General features: G+C 41.7%; 1 protein-coding gene across 1 annotated transcript in view; it reads left to right on the top strand.

Moving 5' to 3' along the window:
• Window positions 1-21,412, top strand: part of LOC106565730 (contactin-3) — a 92,148-nt gene that overhangs the window by 44,198 nt on the left and 26,538 nt on the right. Inside the window, exons 4-7 of the mRNA XM_014133161.3 lie at window positions 13,149-13,324; window positions 15,631-15,729; window positions 20,476-20,679; window positions 21,234-21,336. Coding sequence (XP_013988636.1) covers window positions 13,149-13,324; window positions 15,631-15,729; window positions 20,476-20,679; window positions 21,234-21,336 — 582 coding nt within the window. The remainder of the gene's footprint in view (window positions 1-13,148; window positions 13,325-15,630; window positions 15,730-20,475; window positions 20,680-21,233; window positions 21,337-21,412) is intronic.

Here is a 21,412-nt window from a genome sequence, read left to right as displayed (position 1 = left end):
GTGTAGAAGAACTTGACTGGCCTGCACAGAGCCCTGACCTCAACCCCATCAAACACCTTTGGGATGAATTGGAACGCCGACTGCGAGCCAGGCCTAATTGCCCAACATCAGTGCCTGACCTCACTAATGCGCTTGGGGAATAATGGAAGCAAGTCTCTGCAGCCATGTTCCAACATCGATTGGAAAGCCTTCCCAGAAGAGTTAAGGCTGTTATAGAAGCACAGGGGGAACCATCTCCATATTAATGCCCATGATTTTGGAATGAGATGTTAGACGAGCAGGTGTCCAGTTCACATACTTTTGGTCATATAGTGTATGTGTCTGTGAGTGTGAGTGTGTGTGAGTGTGCTTGTGAGTGTGTGGGCCTGCTTTTGCCTGTGTGTGTGGCCTCAGGGGAAACCAGGTGAAGAATGCGGCTGGAGACAGCTCTGAGCGTGGCTCCATTCCCTGCCTGTATTTGATGAAGAGGCCTCATGCAACATTGATGTAATCCTCACGGTCAGCCAGAGTTCATCAAATTAAATCAAATCAAATGTTATTAGTCACATGCGCCGAATACAACAGGTGTAGACCTTACAGTGAAATGCTTACTTACGGGCCCCGAACCAACAATGCAGTTTTAACAAATACAGATAAGAATAAGAAATAAAAGTAACAAGTAATTAAAGAGCAGCAGTAAAATAACAATAGCGAGACTATATATAGGGGGGTACCGGTACAGAGTCAATGTGCGGGGACACCCCGGTTAGTTGAGGTAATATGTACATGGAGGCAGAGTTATTAAAGTGTCTATGCATAGATGATAACAACAGAGAGTACCAGCGGTGTAAAATAGGGGGAGAGGGAGAGGGGGGGCAATGCAAATAGTCTGGGTAGCCATTTGATTAGGGGTTCAGGAGTCTTATGGCTTAGGGGTAGAAGCTGTTTAGAAGCCTGTTTGACCTAGACTTGGCGCTCCGGTACCACTTGTCGTGTGGTAGCAGAGAGAACAGTCTATGACTAGGGTGGCTGGAGTCTTTGACAATTTGTAGGGCCTTCCTCTGACACCGCCTGGTATAGAGGTCCTGGATGGCAGGAAGCTTGGCCCCAGGGATGTACTGGGCCGTTCGTACTACCCTCTGTAGTGCCTTGTGGTCGGAGGCCGAGCAGTTGCCATACCAGGCAGTGATGCAACCAGTCAGGATGCTCTCGATGGTGCAGCTGTAGAACCTTTTGAGGATCTCAGGACCCATTTAAAAAATATTTTCAGTCTCCTGAGGGGGAATGGGTTTTGTCGTGCCCTCTTCACGACTGTCTTGGTGTGCTTGGACCATGTTAGTTTGTTGGTGATGTGGACACCAAGGAACTTGAAGTTCTCAACCTGCTCCACTGCAGCCCTGTCGATGAGAATGGGGGCGTGCTCGGTCCTCTTTTTCCTGTAGTCCACAATTATCTCCTTTGTCTTGATCAAGTTGCGGGAGCAGTTGTTCTCCTAGCACCACACGGCCAGGTCTCTGATCTCCTCCGTATAGGCTGTCTCGTTGTTGTCGGTGATCAGGCCTACCACTGTTGTGTCATTGGCAAATTTAATGATAGTGTTGGAGTCATGCCTGGCCGTGCAGTCATGAGTGAACAGGGAGTACAGGAGGAGACTAAGTACACACCCCTGAGGGGCCCCAGTGTTGAGGATCAGCATGACAGACGTGTTGTTGCCTACCCTTACCACCTGGGGCGGCCCATCAGGAAGTCCAGGATCCAGTTGCAGAGGGAGGTGTTTAGTCCCATGGTCCTAGTCCCAGGCTTAGTGATGAGCTTTGTGGGCACTATGGTGTTGAACGCTGAGCTGTAGTCAATGAACAGCATTCTCACATAGGTGTTCCTTTTGTCCAGGTGGGAAAGGGCAGTGTGGAGTGCGATTGAGATTGCGTCATCTGTGGATCTGTTGGGGTGGTATGCGAATTGTAGTGAGTCTAGGGTATCCTGGAGGATGCTGTTGATGTGAGCCATGACCAGCTTTCAAAGCACTTAATGGCTACCGACATGAGTGCTACGGGGCGGTAATCATTTAGGCAGGTTACCTTCGCTTTATTCGGCACAGGGACTGTGGTTGTCTGCTTGAAAGTTGTAGGTACAGTGGTTCCTACTTTAAAAGTTGTGAGCTTACGCCGGGGGACTTATAGGTCATTTGTGGTTTAGTACGGTACCCTTCATCACCACTTAATTTCTCCAGACCAGCGCAAGGGGGAGTTAGAGCACTGATTATGCTTTTGGGTCCTACTGTGTTACTAACTGACAATGAATGGACGACATAAACCTAAATAGAAACTGATAATTGTGCACGACTTCAATATTACATACTAAAACTGTTGTTACACTAAGGTTTTTATTATTTTATTTTGTTAGGATTATTTTGCTCTTACTGTAGTACTGTAGGCCACTCCTGACCGGTCACATTGTATAGCGCCTGAGTGGCGCAGCGGTCTAAAATCTCTGTTGCTACAGATGCTGGTTCAATACCCGTGCCGGCCTCAACTGGGAGACCCATGAGATAGATGACTGTAGGTGTTTGGTTTTTCTCCCTCTAAAAACAGAAATAAATAATTCAAAGTAACAAACTGGCTTTATTTACAAATTAGTAACAATGTCTAACCCCATGTTCAACAATGGCCTTTTTCTCGCTCATTTTACGTTATCATCTCCAAAATATTGTTCTTTTTTAAACAAAGCGATTATTATTATTAATTTAGAATTATATAAAAGCCTGTTGGATATTCTCACAGGAAATATTATTAACCCTGTTATTAGCAGGACAATATATATTGGTCATGGCTCCCGAGTGGCTCACAATGGGACTGCCTTGCAATTCTCCAGGTGTATCCACTGAAAGCACGCAAGGTTCAAGGCACGAGGTCAGGGGGCACAGGATGGGCCGCAGAGCCACGCACAGAAGACTGACCTAGCCCATTGGGAAGGGAGGGGGAGGAAGGGGGGGTGGACCCCCACCCCGCCAAACTGGCAACACTTTAATAAGGGGCATTGCACTAATAATGGCGCTGACTAGGGAAACATTCCCGCTGTTCTGTTCTTAGTGCCAGTCTGCAGGTTCAAACTAAAACAATGCAACTAATAATGGCATCTTTATGCTTTCATTAATAAAATAATTATAAAAATACTCTTTCAAAATGCCGATGTTTATTTAGTTATGGGTCCATAACGAATTACTATGTGTTAACTGGTGGCATTTTGAAAACAGGTTTTAAAACACTTGTAGCCCGATTAGCAGGACAGTAGACTCTTTAAAGCCCGGCTACTGTAGTTGTGAACATCCCCATACATGCAATGTATTCGATACTTAAGTACTCTGAAGTGTTACATTTATAACTCAAAACAGCAGTATAGTATTTTCTTCATCAACATCTTTATGCTTTCGTTAATAAAATAATGATAAAAATACTCTTTCAAAATGCTGATGTTTATTTAGTTATGGATCCATAACAAATTACTGTGGGAATAAATATCATGGAATTACATAAATATTGTAACAAAGTTGTCTAATGAAGGTAAACAGATTGTTGCTTACTGGAAAATACTCTTTCAAACACATGGTCACGTTGTACAGTGCTATTATTGCTATTAGCAGGGCTATATTTTGGCCATTATGGGCGGTGCACAATTGGCCCGGCGTTTCTCTCCCTCTAAAAACAGAAATAAATGTTTTTGCCTTTACAAATATTGTTTTGGCCTTTATTCAGATTACAATCGCTCTCTTTCCATTATGGGCTATTAGCTGAACAATATACCTTTTCCAACAACTCTGTATTTTGATACTTTGTGGATGGGAGGCTCCGGAGTGGATGCGGGCTCCCACTGTGCAAAATGTGGTGCTACAGATGCAGGTTGATGTCTTTTGGTTTTAATTTAATGGCTTTTGGTTTTAATTTAAAATCCTCCAATCCTCTATATGTAATTATTTGCGGAGAGTCACATCAGGTTTTTCGATATACTGTAGGCCTACCGTAGGCGACATGAGTCTCACTAATGTTGAGTAATGTGCTGTTAAAAGTGGTGTAGGTTGTTGTGTCTTTGAAGACTGTTATTTTATCAAATCAATTCTCTGTAATAATTATTACATGATTAAACTAATCATGTAAATGTAATTAAATAGGAAGTCGGGGCACCATGGAAAATATTCAGATCACAAAGTTATAATTTTCGAATATAACTCTTCAGATATTTTAATATCTAATCAATTAGTCTTATATTAATGAATTATTCTTTACCTCACATCAGCCTCATTACAAACATCGTAAATTGTTGGTTATCTGCACGAACCCAGCCTTTACTATGAATCATCCATACACCAATTGGCTTAGTCATTTATTTACTAACTAACTAAATAATCACAGAAATGCACAAACAAACAGTAGATATGTTACTAACAAATGATAGGGAAGATTCCTTAGTGGGCTAAGCCGATATGACGGCTTGGTGGACAAAGGGAAATGGGTGTGGACTGAGAAAGAGCGGGAAAGACAAAATAAATCGCTACACAGTTGATAATTATATTAATTGAAATGCTAATCCTTTGCACATGAACGCTCACTCATTCGGGAATAATTGCAATCAATATATATTTACGCCCATGTGTCGTGATCTTTCCTGTTGGAATCCGGTCCGTCTGCTGGAGAGTTTATCCGATTCTCTCTCTCTCTTTCTGTTTCCCTGAAGATCAAAGTCTTTTGTGGTTAGCATGGGGGTTTTATTCGTAAGAGTAGAAAAGGCGGTTCCATGACACCTGATCATGTCTGTGCTCACGGGGGCGGGCCAATGACTTAGTTAAACTTTAAAGGGAATACGATACTCTCACATTAAATGTTTAACATCACATTACATCATTTCACAAATAGTTTCATCTTTACTCATTCATTTTATACATTAATTAGATGCAAACCCCATAATTGAGAAATTTACACATTCAGAGATATAGTTATGTGTGTTTCCTATCCTCTCTGAGATCACCAAATGAAACACACTCGTCATACCCGTCCCTTAAGTGTCCACGGACCATTCCCACCTCCTCACAAGTGGACATTTTGTTTCATATTCCCATTTTGGGGATTTAGGAGTTCGCCACGTGAAATCCTTTGTTTTCTCTGTGTCTCTCTCTCTGCATGACCAGGGGGAGCGAGTCCCCGCCAAAAATGTATGGCCTGAGATAACAGAACCTGGGTGTAGAAGGGTGAGAGAGAGGGGGAAGCCACGATCTATACCCAGAAAGGGCCACATCATGACAAGGTCTTATTTATTTAAAGAGTGTATTGAAGTTAGAAGCAATATCATTTATTTAACTAGGAAAGTCAGTTAACCTCTCTAGGGTCGGCAGGACGAAATCGTCCCACCTACGTAACAGCCAGTGGAATCCTGTGGCACGTTATTCAAATACCTTAGAAATGCTATTACTTCAATTTCTCAAACATATGACTATTTTACACCATTTTAAAGACAAAACTCTCGTTAATCTAACCACACTGTCCGATTTCAAAAAGGCTTTACAGCGAAAGCAAAACATTTGATTATGTCAGCAGAGTACCCAGCCAGAAATAATCAGACACCCATTTTTCAAGCTAGCATATAATGTCACATAAACCCAAACCACAGCTAAATGCAGCACTAACCTTTGATGATCTTCATCAGATGACACACCTAGGACATTATGTTATACAATACATGCATGTTTTGTTCAATCAAGTTCATATTTATATCAAAAACCAGCTTTTTATATTAGCATGTGACGTTCAGAACTAGCATACCCCCCGCAAACTTCCGGTGAATTTACTAAACATTTACTAAATTACTCATGATAAACGTTCACAAAAAGCATAACAATTATTTTAAGAATTATAGATACAGAACTCCTCTATGCACTCGATATGTCCGATTTAAAATAGCTTTTCGGTGAAAGCACATTTTGCAATATTCTAAGTAGATAGCCCGGCATCACAGGGCTAGCTATTTAGACACCCAGCAAGTTTAGCACTCACCAAAGTCAGATTTACTATAAGAAAAATGTTATTACCTTTGGTGTTCTTCGTCAGAATGCACTCCCAGGACTTCTACTTCAATAACAAATGTTGGTTTGGTCCCAAATAATCCATAGTTATATCCAAATAGCGGCGTTTTGTTCGTGCGTTCAAGACACTATCCGAAAGGGTAAATAAGGGTTACGCGCACGACGCATTTCGTGACAAAAAAATTCTAAATATTCCATTACCGTACTTCGAAGCATGTCAACCGCTGTTTAAAATCAATTTTTATGCCATTTTTCTCGTAAAAAAAGTGATAATATTCCGACCGGGAATCTCTCTTTAGGTTCAGAGACGAACTAAAATAAAAACATGGGGTCGACTCGTGCACGCGCCTAAGCCCATTGTCCTCTGATAGAGCACTTGCCAAAAGCGGTAATGTGTTTCAGCCTGGGGCTGGAATTACATCATTCAGCTTTTTCCCGCCTTCTGAGAGCCTATGGGAGCCGTAGGAAGTGTCACGTTACAGCAAAGATCCTCAGTCTTCAATAAACAGAGTCAAGAAGCTCAAGGAATGGTCAGACAGGCCACTTCCTGTAAGGAATCTTCTCAGGTTTTTGCCTGCCATATGAGTTCTGTTATACTCACAGACACCATTCAAACAGTTTTAGAAACTTTAGGGTGTTTTCTATCCAAAGCCAATAATTCTATGCATATTCTAGTTACTGGGCAGAAGTAGTAACCAGATTAAATCGGGTACGTTTTTTATCCGGCCGTGCAAATACTGCCCCCTATCCCCAACCGGTTAACAACAAATTCTTATTTATAAGTACAGCCTACACCTTCCTCCCCGTCTGGGAATGGAACCCTGTTCTCCCGCATGCCTTCAGGACACTGAATTCTTTAGCTAAATAGAGCAGTACTGTACTCCCGACCGTCACATTGTTTAGCGCCATATTTTCCATCCTAATGGAAATCCAGAGTGTTTTTCGTTTTCCTTGGAATAGAAACACTATAATAGTAATCAAATTCATTAAGCAAATATCAGTCAAAAGTTTGGACACACCTACTCATTCCAGGGTTTTTATTTGTTTTTCCTATTTTCTACATTGTAGAATCATAGTGAAGACATCACAACTATGAAATAACACATATGGAATTAGTTAACAACAAATTCTTATTTACAAGGACAGCCTACTCCTTCCTCCCCATCGGGGAATTGAACCCTGGTCTCCCGCGTGCCCACAATCTGTAGTACAGCCATTATTGAAGGCTACCAAATGCTTCTCAAAGCACTAACTAATATTAATGGTACCAGTGGATCACACTTAAATAATGTGCCATAGAATTCTGCGACACCATGCAAGCTGCACCTCAGTACACTGCAACTTTTAAAGGAGGAACCACTGTATTACAGACTCAGTCAGGGAGAGGTTGAAAATGTCAGTGAAGTCCGCGCATGCTTTGAGTACACGTCCTGGTAATCCATCTGGCCTCACGGCTTTGTGAATGTTAACCTGTTTAAAGGTCTTGCTCACATCAGCTACCGAGAGCATTATCACAGTCATCCAGAACAGCTGGTGCTCTCATCATCCAGAACAGCTGGTGCTCTCGTGTAGTAGGATTCAATCTTAATCCTGTATTGACGCCTTGCTTGTTTGATGGTTCGTCTGAGGGCAAAGCAGGATTTCTTATAGACGTCCAGATGAGTGTCCCGCTCCTTGAAAGCAGCAGCTCTAGCCTTTAGCTTGATGTGGATGTAGCCTGTAATCCATGGCTTCTGGTTGGGATATGTACGCACGGTCACTGTGGGGACGACGTCGTCGATGCACTTATCGATGAATCCGATGACTGAGGTGGTATACTCCTCAATGCCATTGGATGAATCCCGGAACATATTTCAGTCTGTGCTAGCAAAACAGTCCTGTAGCGTACAATCCGCGCTATCTGACCACTTCCGTATTGAGCGAGTCACTGGTGCTTCCTGCTTTAGTTTTTGCTTGTAAGCAGGAATAAGGAGGATAGAATTATGGTCGGATTTGCCAAATTGAGGGCGGGGGAGAGCTTTGTATGCATCTCTGTGTGTGGAGTATAGGTGATCTAGAGTTTTTTTCCTCTGGTTGCACGTGACATGCTGGTAAAAATTTGGTAAATCGGATTTAAGTTTGCCTGCATTAAAGTCCCCGGCCACTAGGAGCGCCGCTTCTGGATGAGAATTTTCTTGTTTGCTTATGACCTTATAGAGTTGGTTGAGTGCGCTCTTAGTGCCAGCATCAGTCTTTGGTGGTAAATAGACGTTTACGAATAATATAGATAAGAACTCTCTTGGTAGATAGTGTGGTCTACAGCTTATCATAAGGTACTCTACCTCAGGCGAGCAATACCTCGAGACTCCTTTAATATTAGACATCGCAAACCAGCTGTTATTGACAAAAAGACACACCCCCCTCCCCTCATCTTACCAGACGTAGCTTCTCTGTTCTGCCAGTGCATTGAAAATCCCTACAGCTCTATATTGTCTGTGTCGTCATTCAGCCACGACTCGGTGAAACATAGGATATTAGAGATCTTAATGTCCCGTTGGTAGGATAATCGTAGGTACATCCATTTTATATCTCACTGATTGCATGTTAGCAAGTAGAATTGATGGCAATGGGAGTTTCCTTGCTCGCCTACGGATTCTCAAAAGGCAGCCTGATCTGCTTCCTCTTTTCCTCCGTCTTTTCTTCACGCAAAGGATGTGGATCTGGGCCTGTTCCCGGGAGAGCAGTATATCTTTCTCGTTGGAATCGTTAAAGGAAAAATATTCTTCCAGTCTGTGGTGAGTAATCCCAGTTCTGATGTCCAGAAGTTATATTTGGTCATAAGAGATGGTAGCAGCAACAATATGTACAAAATAAGTAAAAAAATAAGTTACAAACAACGCAAAAAAATGTACACAATATCACAATTTATTACGGGCATGTAAAACGTCAGCCATCCTCTTCGGCTAAAGGTTTCAGGATATTCAGGCTGCTTACCACACTCCCCCAAAATACATCATCCAGAAAGATCCTCTTGATGGGGCAGTCCATATCGGCAGACTGTGATATGGACATTTCTTGGAGAGACTCCTTCCCCTGCAGGAGACTGTCAAACATGATGACATCACCATCCCAATGGGTGTTGCTGGGCAGCTTCAATGTGGTGCTCTTATTCTTCTCACTTTGCTTGATGAGGTAGATTGCAGCTATAACTTGATGACCCTTCACATACCTAACCATTTCCTTGGCTGTCTTGTAGAGTGTATTCATTCTTTCAGTGCCATGATGTCCTTGAGGAGCAGATTCAATGCATGAGCAGCACAGCCAATGGGTGTGATGTGAGGTAGAACTCCTCCACTTTAGACCAAGTAGCCTTCATGTTCACAGCATTGTCATTCACCAGTGCAAATACCTGTGGTCCAAGGTCATTGATGACTGCCTTCAGCTCATCTGCAATGTAGAGACTGGTGTGTCTGTTGTCCCTTGTGTCAGTGCTCTTGTATAATACTGGTTGAGGGGTGGAGATGATGTAGTTAATTATTCCTTTCCAGCGAACATTCAACCACCCATCAGAGATGATTGCAATACAGTCTGCTTTCGCTATGATTTGCTTGACCTTCACTTGAACTCCGCATCTGTGAACCAGTTGCATACACAGCTCGAGCAAGACATTCATCAGCATTTCTCTGACTACGTTCCTCCATTGAGTAAAAAAAAATCTGATTCCAGGAGGACCATGAGCTGTTGCTATCGATAAGGTGTCTGATTCATCATTTTCACCTCGAAGAGAAGTAGAGGGACTTTTGTCAGAGGTTGCTTGTTGTGAACGCTGAGGGAACATTATGCACTTGGCCAGATGATTCTGCATCTTTGTTGCATTCTTCACATTTGGCATAGTATTTGCAAATGTACACATATTTTCCTTCTACATTAGCTGCAGTGAAATGTCTCCACCCATCAGATAGAGCCAGTGGCATTTTCCTGTAAAAAAATAATAAATACAATTCCATGTGCAGATAAATAGTTAAGCAGTTAGATTAAACAACTCCTTTGTTCGAAAAATGTTTTAAATTTAAACATGTATGGAAATAGGTGAATTAACACTCGTTGGTTAGCAGTCTCAAACAAGCTAAATATTTTTACATTTTACATTTTAGCAGACGCTCTTATCCAGAGCGACTTACAGTAGTGAATGCATACATTTCATACAATTTCATACTTTTTTTTTTCTGTGCTGGCCACCTGTGGGAATTAAACCCACAACCCTTGTGTTGCAAACACCATGCTCTACCAACTGAGCTACAGGGACATCACATCCCACATGGTAGCAAAAACTAACTAGCAGAAATTGTTAACAAGTTATAAATTACTTAAACACACTTTGCTGTAGGCTACTATTTACTAGTTAACAAAAAATAATGTACATATGTAATATAAAATATATTCACCCCACCCAGTATTGTAATCAAAACTTACCAGAAAGCATGTAGTCCTTGGCTCAGACAGTGTAGTAGTGTGGGCTCAATAGCATCTCATTAGTGTGCAAGATCTTGAGAATCAGCTGTACATGTGATGGAAGAGTGCACTGCACATGTGATGGAAGAATGCACTGTGCATGCAGAGGGTTGCAATTCCATTGAATTGTGGACAGTTTAACCAAAATATGCCACAAGACCTAGAATTGCCTTATGTGTATCCCACAAAAAAAGGTTCACTGTTATAAGCTAACTTTTTTTATGAATTTAAGCAAAATCCCCCAAATTCCAGGCCTTAACTTCCCATGGAAGAATTCCGGAAATATACCGGAAAGTTTCCCACCCTTTGCAACCCTAGCCCTCATTAGTCCGGAGCTGGCAACAGGTTTGAGGGCACAGACTGCTATACAGGTCACAGCATGCTGCTTGCAACAATCTTATACTCTCACAATAAAAATATAATTGGAGCTGGCTGTCTAAATTAATGTTTTTGCCTCCATATTTGAGGTTTTGCTCACAACCTCACAGGTGATAAGAACCATTTCACTGACTGTTAGAGAGATTCACATCACTGCATATTATGATGATGGTGATGATGATGGTGATGACTCAAATACAATATGACTATGCTAACATGGATAATTCATGTTTTGGATAGTGGATGGCAAAGGATAGTTATGTCCGCATGGGGTTTAATTGGTGGAGTGATAATAACATCTCAGTGTGATGACTGCTTGGTCATTTGGGATTTATTTTGTATGACGACAATGTGTGATTTCAATTATATTGGTTCAGGTTAAATAACTCCACAGCTGCTTGTGTTGTGGTGAAATTACACTAGCTGCAGCACTGTAGTCTATCCTTGTTGTTTACTCTTACTCTCATGGAATGGGTGCTCTATATGTGATGGGAGTTACATGCTCTGTCACCTAGCCTTCACCCTCAGGGGGGTTTCATACCAGGCTTTTTCTGGTGGCTACTTAGTGGTGGCAGGTGAGGGGTGTCTCTGACAACTTGTCCCACTGTTCAGGCTTGCAGTTTAAGGTGTTGCTGCTGCTGCTGCTGCTAGATCGGGTGGCTGGCATAGTGACTGGATGTGTCGTGCATAGACACCATCACACCCAGCAGAGGCAGAGCTCAGCCATCTGCTCCAGGGGTGTCTGATCTGCTCAGCCTGCCTACTGTCCTCTCCCATTAACTTCAGATATTCTGGGGCGGCTGCGAATATAACTAGCCACCAGACCACCACTCCCTCTCCCCCTCTCCTCTTTATTATAAATCAAATCAAATCAAATTGTATTGGTCACACACATATTTAGTAGATGTTATTGAAGGTGTAGCGAAATGCTAGCGTTCCTAGCTCCAACAGTGCAGTAGTATCTATCAATTTACAACAATACACACAAATCTAAAAGTAAAAGAATGGAATTAAGAAATATATAAATATTAGGACGAGATTACACATGTGAGATCCTCCTTCTATCGACTGTATACCTATGGTAACGTGATGAATCATACTGTATCAACAGAGCCGTTTGGAACATGTATAAACAAGCTGTTTTTTTTAAAAGCAATTGAGATTCAATAAGTCATCAAACTCCCTTGTTTGTTGCGTTCATATTTGTGCGCCCAGGAAACATAGGCTTCATCACACACTGTAACGTCAAACATTTTGAAAATAATTTTGGTATCTGGAATGGTGACAAAATATGTCTGATTAAGTGAAAACCACACTGTGATAGATGAATAATGCAGTCAACAACATGAAAGACAGCTATATCTTTTGTAGTCTGTCAGGCGGGAGTCTGGGGAGAGTCATGGCTGGTTTTAAGGCTGTGTGAAGAATAATTTTCTCTGCTCGTTAGTTTACTGAAAAGGGGAAAAATAATATAGATTTATTTTGCTCATCATTGGAATTGTCTTTTCACTGTCCCAGAATGGCATTGTTCAAGCTAGCTGGATCAAAGTCTCATCCTAATAATTCACAATTACTTTCTTTCTTAAGTGGAAAATAATCCATACTTATCATGCCTCTCAGCTTCGTTCATTTTCCTTTTTCGTTTTTAGGTTTCTGTCTCACTTTGGAAAAACAAAAATTAGTTTTCCTATTTGTAAATTGTTTATTGCAGCAAATCATTAGTACTAAACAGTCCAAAACATTTTATATTTTACTTTATTTGACCTCACTCAGTGTATATCCTGGTATTTATCATAGCTGGTGATTGATGTTTTTAGACAACTTGAAAATATTATTTGTTTTGTGCTATGACTCATGAAAATTATTTTATGTCATTAATGTGAGATGTGAAGTACATTTTTCCCATAATACAATTATGTACAATAGAAACAAATAGGCCAGTCTTTGAAATGCCAAGGCAGCTAGCTAGGCTAACCCAATACATTATGAAAAGTCTCATGCTAAAAACACCAACAATTACAGGGTGATTATATCCAATATCTTTCATTTGATTCAATTGTCTTTATCATGAGGGAATCATAAAGATTCAAACTAATGTTTTGATATTTCCTGTCTCGTGGTGTTCACAGAATAATGGCCACCTGCACCCATCAAATCGATCCAAATGATAAATGTTTGTGAGTGTGCATCTCCAGAGGCCCGGCTACTGATTGTGTTTGCGTCTTTCCAGATGGTCGCTTAACGGAACACTCATTGATCTTGGGAGTGACTACCGGCGTCACATGTCTGGAGGCAACCTGATCATTAACAGTCTGGACAGGGACCAAGACACGGGGATATACCAGTGCACTGCCTTCAACACATGGGGGATCATCCTCAGCTGCCGAGCCACTCTACAATTTGCATGTAAGTGATTGGGCTATTTTTAACACATCTGTATGTATGTGTGTGTGTGTGTGTGTGTGTGTGTGTGTGTGTGTGTGTGTGTGTGTGTGTGTGTGTGTGTGTGTGTGTGTGTGTGTGTGTGTGTGTGTGTGTGTGTGTGTGTGTGTGTGTGTGTGTGTGCTGTGGCCTTAGAATTCAGATTTCTTGTTTGGTTTGCTTCAAATATATATTTTTAAGGGTTAATTGAATGAAATGTCAGATGCAACAAAATGGGTAAGGCAACTTCTGACTCCATTGATTCTCATTAGTCGCTGTGTTTCCAGCTTTGACAGCATCTGTGCTCACTCGGTATTGACTGATGCTTTGCAAATCTATGCCAGCGTCTGCGATCTGGACTTGAAAGGAAAACAACACAAATAAAGCTTAAGACGTTGCAAACCAGACACAATCATTTATATGAATATGAGGCTTTGGCATGATTCTCTACCATATAGAGAGCCGACAGACAGACATTGTAGCGACACCTCTCCCCTCTCACTGATCATGTCGTCTCACTATTGATCATGTCGTCTCACTATTGATCATGTCGTAGAGATAAAGAGCCTTTCCTTCCCCTTAAGAGATTGACTGCCTTTACCCTCATGGGCTGGATAATGAATCTCACTTGTGGGGCCTAGATGAGGAGGGAAGCTGCTTGATATTTATTGTCTAGTAGGTGAATGCACAGAGGAGGTATTGGCGATACATGAGGGTTGCTGCATAGGCTGCTAGCTTTTCCTCGTAATGAAGAAGCTGCCATAGACAAGGATGGCTTGCTTCCTCCATTTCCTGTCTCCACAATTCAACTGTCATTTTGATGATGTGTTTCTTTTTTGTGATGTGTTATGGCCATCAACTTCATCCTACTTACATTGAATTTCTGAACAACTGTAACACAACTGTAATACAATTGTATCAAACACTGGTAGAAGCCACTCCAGGGAGTACTTGTGACTTGTGTTGCAATTCCTTTGTGATAGAAATAGAATGAACCTGAAGAGTTTGCAAGAGTTTGCAAGATACCTCTATATTTTTTTTTTCTGGCTTCCCTCCCGACACATTCTTGTTGCCTTTCAGAGTTGGAGTCTGTGCAGAGGAGACATATTAGCCTAGAGGAAGCACTCATTCTGCTACAGACAGGGTGGAGCCAGCCTGCAGAGTGCTGCATTTTAGCACCAGTCCCTGCTGTGACTTTCTGTGTGAGGAGAGAGGAGTATAGGTGGGCCTCCTCTCCCTACCTTAACTGATTACTACCTTTTAGTTCCAACCCCCACTGTTTGAAATTAATATTATCGTCATGATCTGCTGCAGCTGTGTGGTTATGCTTTCCAACCAGCCTGCACCACCTGTCTGTAGATAGCCTAGCTAGCCTTCCTCCTCCTGCTTTAGAATCAGCACCTTGGCTGAGAGTTCTAGTTCTCCACTGCTCTGTTAGAAGATGGCCACCCACCGCGTGGCCTGGACAGAATCCTGCTATGACTTGGCCGTGTTGGATTTCACCACGGTCATCAGAGACTGGCTCATTAATCTTCCCTTCACTCTCCCACTCCCCTCTATAATCCTTCTCTTTTCCCAGTTTGTCTTAACGGTCACATTGACTTTCTTTTGTTTGTGTTCGGGGCCTGACTGCAGGGCTGCCAGCCCAAGGGTGCGGAGTCATTAGGCACAGGGGTACAGTGGTTTGCCCATCACTCACTGAAACAGAGTAACGTTTCATCATCCCAGGTACAAGCTCAGTCTGTCAGCTTTTTCCCCTTTCATTTGCAGGGATGAATTGCGCCCAGAGTATCAATGGGGAAGCTAAGTGCAAGATTACACTGTATTTAATAATGATGTTGGTTATTGCTCTTGGCACTGAATCCTGTTTTTCATCATGTGCTCTGTGTTTGTTCAGTTCTTCCAGTTTCCTCCTCTCTTTTTTATTCCTTTGCAAGTTAATCTCCTGCTGCTATCATAACAACTGTGTGTTGTTAGGTATACATCACATACTCAAGTCCATCAATAATGTTCAATGTTACAATTGCCTTTCAAAGTATTGTATAGCATTGGGTGTGTTCTAAAGCAATCAATCACTGTACCTGTGAATGGTTTCCTGCATCCAATATAACGGATGCATGTGTTGGTGAAACTCTAACCACAGTGGGAAACACATTGGCTGATACTGATTGAGTTGTCAACTGTATTTAGGCATGATGCTACTCATGTTAGTGCTTACTGTCCATTATGCTTTATAATGCATGTTCATCCATTCTGTAGTAACACTAAAGCTTGATTTTTGTGTTGATTAGACCTAGATAACTTCAAGACCCAAACTGCACGGAGTGCTGTCAATGTCCGAGAGGGCCAAGGAGTGGTTTTGTTATGTGGACCACCCATGCATTCTGGAGGTATGTTTTTTCCTTATTAGAGATATCTATGAATAACTGGAAAGGTACCGCTCTTCTGTATCCCATTAAAATCTTTGATTAAGTATTTTAGTGCATATACAGAAGTTATTCGGGGTGTTCACAATCTGTTTATTCATAACACCTTATTTGTTAGCCCTCAAAGCAATCATTCCAGCTAGCAACCTCACATGAAACGCATTGCGCACAGATGTCTGCAGAATAAAGCCGTGCGTGATGGGCCTCTGTTTGTTTTTCATTCTGAACTATTTCCTTCAATTAGAGACAAATCTGGGGTTAAATGAAAAGATGTTCCTCAAATTGGAGGCTTAACCTGATCCTTAGGCAATACGTTCCCAGCAAAGTGATTTTAAAACCTGGATTACATAATCAATTGTAACTTATCCCAACTCAAATGGAATGTAGAATTCAAAGGGATTTTTCAAACTCATTTATTCTATACCCTAGAGGAAAAACAAACAACAAAACTTTCTGGGATATCTTGTTTATCATTCATGCTATTTTCAACTTTTACAGATGAATGACTCTGCACATTTGAGATTGCTATTGAAGTGTGTGTGATCGCAATCCTACTCAGTTCAACTTTCCTTGGTATTGAATAATGGACTTTGCACATACAGGCTGACCCTGCTGCAGGACCATAATATATACAATTTAGCAAACACTTTTATCCAAAGCGACTTACAGTCATGCGTGCATACATTTTACGTATGGATGGTCCCAGGAATCAAACCCACTACCCTGGCATTACAAGCGCCATGCTCTACCAACTGAGCTAGAAAGGACCACCACTCACTTTAAAGGGATACTTCGAGATTTTGGCAATGACGCCCTTTATCTACTTCAGAGTCAGATGAAGAAGTTGAAAAGCTTCAAGTTCCTCGGCGTACACATCACTGACAATCTGAAATGGACACCTACAGCATCCGATGTCACAGAAAGGCCAAAAAGATCATCAAGGACATCAACCACCCAAGCCACGGCCTGTTCACCCCGCTACCATCCAGATGCGAGGTCTGTACAGGCACATCACAGCTGGGACCGAGAGACTGAAAAACAGATTCTATCTCAAGGCCATCAGACTGTTAAATATCCATCACTAGCCGGCTACCACCCGGTTACTCAACCCTGCACCTTAGAGGCTGCTGCTCATATGCATTGGAAAGAAAAAGTTTGTGAACCCTTTGGAATTACCTGGATTTCTGCAGAAATTGGTCATAACATTTGATCTGTTCTTCATCTAAGTCACAAACACAGTCTGCTTAAACTAATAACACACTACAAATTATACATTTTTATGTCTTTGTTGAACACACCGTGTAAACATTCACAGTGCAGGGTGTAAAAAGTATGTGAACCCTTGGATTTAATAACTGGTTGACCCTCCTTTGGCAGCAATAACCTCAACCACATGTTTTCTGTAGTTGCGGATCAGACCTGCACAATGGCCAGGAGGAATTTTGGACCATTCCTCTTAACAAAACTGTTTCAGTTAAGCAATATTCTTGGGGGTGAACTTCTCTCTTGAGGTCATGCCACAGCATCTCAATCGGGTTGAGGTCAGGACTGACTGGGCCACTCCAGAAGGCCTATTTTCTTCTGTTGAAGCCATTCTGTTGTTGATTTACTTCTGTGTTTTGGGTCATTGTCCTGTTGCATCACCCAACTTCTGACGAGCTCAGTTGGCAGACAGATAGCCTTACGTTCTCCTGCAAAATGTCTTGATAAACTTGGGAATTCATTTTTCTGTTGATGATGGCAAGCTGTCCAGGCGCTAAGCAGCCCCAAACCATACTTTACAGTTGGGATGAGGTTTTGATGCTGGTGTGCTGTGCCTTTTTTTTCTCCCCACGTAGTGTTGTGTTCCTTCCAAACAACTCAACTGTAGTTTCATCTGTCCACAGAATATTTTGCCAGTAGCGCTGTGGAACATCCAGGTGCTCTTTTACGAACTTCAGACGTGCAGCAATGTTTTTTTGGGACAGCAGTGGCTTCTTCTGTGGTGTCCTCCATTGAACACCATTCTTGTTTAGTGTTTCACGTATCGTAGACTCGTCAACAGAGATGTTAGCATGTTCCAGAGATTTCTGTATGTCTTTAGCTGGCACACTAGGATTCTTCTTAACCTCAATGACAATTATGTGCTGTGCTCTTGCAGTCATCTTTGCAGGATGGATACTCCTAGGGAGAGTAGCACCAGTGCTTAACTTTCTCCATTTATAGACAATTTGTCTTACCGTGGACTGATAAACATCAAGGCTTTTAGAGATACTTTTGTAAACCTTTCCAGCTTAATGCAAGTCAACAATTCTTAATCTTAGGTCTTCTGAGATCTCTTTTGTTCGAGGCATGGTTCACATCAGGCAATGCTTCTTGTGAATAGCAAACTCAAATTTTGTGAGTGTTTTTTATAGCGCAGGGCAGCTCTAACCAACATCTCCAATCTCGTCTCATTGATTGGACTTCTGACTCCATACTTTTTCCAACCTACACTGTTAATGTTTAAATGATATATTCAATATAGACATGAAAAATACAATCATTTGTGTGTCATTAGTTTAGGCACACTGTGTTTGTCTATTGATGTGATTTAGATGAAGATCAGATCAAATCTTATGACCAATTTATGCAGATATCCCGGTAATTCCAAAGGGTTCGCATACTTTTTCTTGCCACTGCACATAGAAATGGACTTTCATAATGGAACACTATTCACTTGAATAATGAATAATGTTTACATACTGCTTTACTCATTTCATATGTATATACTCTATTCTATTCTACTGTATTTTAGTCCATGCCACTCTGACTTTGCTCGTCCTAAGATGTATATATTTCTTAATTGCATTCTTTTACTTTTAGATGTGTGTGTATTGTTGTGAATTGTTCAATACTACTGCAATGTTGGACATAGGAACATAAGCATTTCGCTACACCCGCAATAACATCTGCTAAATATGTGTATGTGACCAATATAATTTGATTTGAACTTGTGGATATCATTTTTATGACTGTGTGCAGTTTCAGGAAGTTGCTAACTAACTCTAGCGTAATTGCTAACTAGCGTTAGCTCCATGACTGGGAATCTATGGGTATCATGGCGCTAACGGCTCGCAAACCAACTCTAACTTCCTTCATAGAGAGATTCCACACAGAGACATAAAAATGGTATACATGGTTCCTATGACTCTGGGGAAGTAGATAAAGCGCCTCATTGCCAAAAACCTGAAGTATCCCTTTAAACATGACCCATTAGAGGTTCCTCTCTTTTGTATTGTACACATTGTGTGTGTGTGTGTGTGTGTGTGTGTGTGTGTGTGTGTGTGTGTGTGTGTGTGTGTGTGTGTGTGTGTGTGTGTGTGTGTGTGTGTGTGTGTGTGTGTGTGTGTGTGTGTGTGTGTGTGTGTGTGTGTGTGCATGTGTATACAGCTGCAGGAGGTGATAATGGGCTTGTGTAGCCAGTTTGAAACACACAGCGACAGCCTCTTGCTCAGAAATGATCTTATGCCAGGCATGTTGTTGTCACCATAGCAGTATTGTGTTTTGTTTGGTTTTCCTATTTGAACAAGAGAATACGACCCAGTAAGCGTAGCACTGCTCTCATTGCATTGTGAAGCATGAATGTCACGCACAACCTTGAACTCGTTGGGCCCATCGTTACCCACTGACTATAAGACATCCCTGCAGGTTTTTATTCTGCCTCAGCGGCTTCAAATGTTGGAATAGATGTTTTCTCAAATGACACATTATATCTCATGTTACATAGACATGGCCACAAATGAAATATTGTTGCTAGCTAAAGTGACTGCATTAGGGCTCTGCTCCATCATAAATATTTGTTTAGAGCTCAATTAAGGGATGGTTTCCTTTTGTGTTGTAGCTATGGCATGTTTGTAACATTGTGCATGTTACATAAATGGCTATTGAGTTCAATAAGAAAAGAGGTTGTTGCACTATATTTTCATTTTCCTCTTTACTTGTATTTGCTTGACAAATGCTATCGCTGTTCATCACTGGCCACATAGCTTAGAGTCAGTGATACCCGGTCTTGCTTTGCTTCATCAGAATGAATTAGTTTTGGCTTCATTAAACCGACTGCCAAAGCGTGATCCCAGCAGCCAAGGTTGCAAGGCGTTCTGCTCCCAGGGGGACAGGAAATGAGTGACAGTACGTACACACCTTGTAGCTCCCTACACACTCTCGCCTCCACACCACTGTGGATAGGCTACTGCTACAGTACTTCACGCCTGTGAATCTGTGCTCTCTTCAAGATGACTCAGTAATGCTGTGTTCTGTGTTCTTAATTATGCTAGGCCTGTTAGCTGAGGAGAAGCATGGCATGCATGAGACAAGCCTGGAAGAAAGCCCCGTCCAGAGTCACTCAGACTAGAGAACAGGGCATGTGTCATGAGAGTGTCAGTGCGGTGCTGTAATCCATTTTTGTTTGCTCTCTTTCCTTTGGACGCTCTTTCTTGTGCAGCGATAGCTGTTCTACTGCATTTGCCTGGTATCTTCTTGAAAGGAAACTTAAAAAAGGAGAAGAACATTTATTTTGATTTCTAGTACAGTATTTCAGCAATAGGATATATCTACACTGAAACATTTCGCATACATGCTAAATTATATTTTCAAAAGGGCATTTTTCAATGTTGACTACTATGTCTACATGTACGTTACTGTTCAGTACTACTACTGTATTTACCGCTGTCACATTCCTCTCCCTCCTAGAGCTGACGTTTGCATGGATCTTCAATGAGTACCCCTATTTTGTCCAGCAAGATAGTCGTCGATTCATCTCCCAGGAGACAGGAAGTCTGTACATCGCTAAAGTGGAGCCTTCTGATGTGGGCAACTACACCTGTGTGGTCAACAATAGCATCACTAAGGGCAAAGTCCTCAGCTCTCCTACACCACTGGTCCTGAGGAATGACGGTAAGATCCCATCCTTTATGTAAACATACACGCTGATCAGACTGCACAAGCTGCCCAGATTATGCCCCTTATAAAGAGATAGGTGCTACACAGGCTACAACATCAAATAGTCTACCTCGCTCAACGTGTAAAGCATTGGCAGACTATACACAGTCTACAATAGACCATTCTTTCCAGATAGTCTATAATGCTAATTGTACTTGGTAAAAGACAAAGTGTAACCTTACCTCCTCAAAGGGAAAAGTCATTGGGTGGAGTTGTTGCCCTCCTAGCAGCTTGAATATTAGATTCAGTCTGAAAAGAGTCACATCTCCACAGGAGATGAATACATACCATCCCCTCCCCCAGGTGTATTCTTCTTTGAATCTTTAAGAAACCTTTTCCATTTCTCTCCCTCTTACCAACCTCTCAGTGATCGTTTCTGTTCCACACACAAAGACCTTTGTGTTTCTGGGCCCAAGTTATTGTTGAGCCTTGTCTTCCAAGGCGTAAAGTGTGTGTGCCATTAATCATTGATGCCAAAATGCTGTTTGTGTATTGTCTCCCTTTCATAGGAGCAATGGGTGAATACGAACCGAAAATAGAAGTTAATTTCCCTGACACTGTTCCAGCTGCGAAGGGATCCACGGTAAAACTAGAATGCTTCGCACTGGGAAAGTAAGTGAACGTGCACGTGTTTGTGCGAGTGCAGGTTTATTTGTTATGCAGGTCTTCGTAATTAGGAGGTTGCTGT

The sequence above is a fragment of the Salmo salar genome, chromosome 12 (assembly GCF_965601325.2).
Source record: "Salmo salar chromosome 12, fSalSal1, whole genome shotgun sequence".
Taxonomy (NCBI): Eukaryota; Metazoa; Chordata; class Actinopteri; order Salmoniformes; family Salmonidae; genus Salmo; species Salmo salar.
The sequence above is the reverse complement of the archived record's forward strand: the minus strand, read 5'-3'. Positions and strand labels throughout refer to the sequence as shown.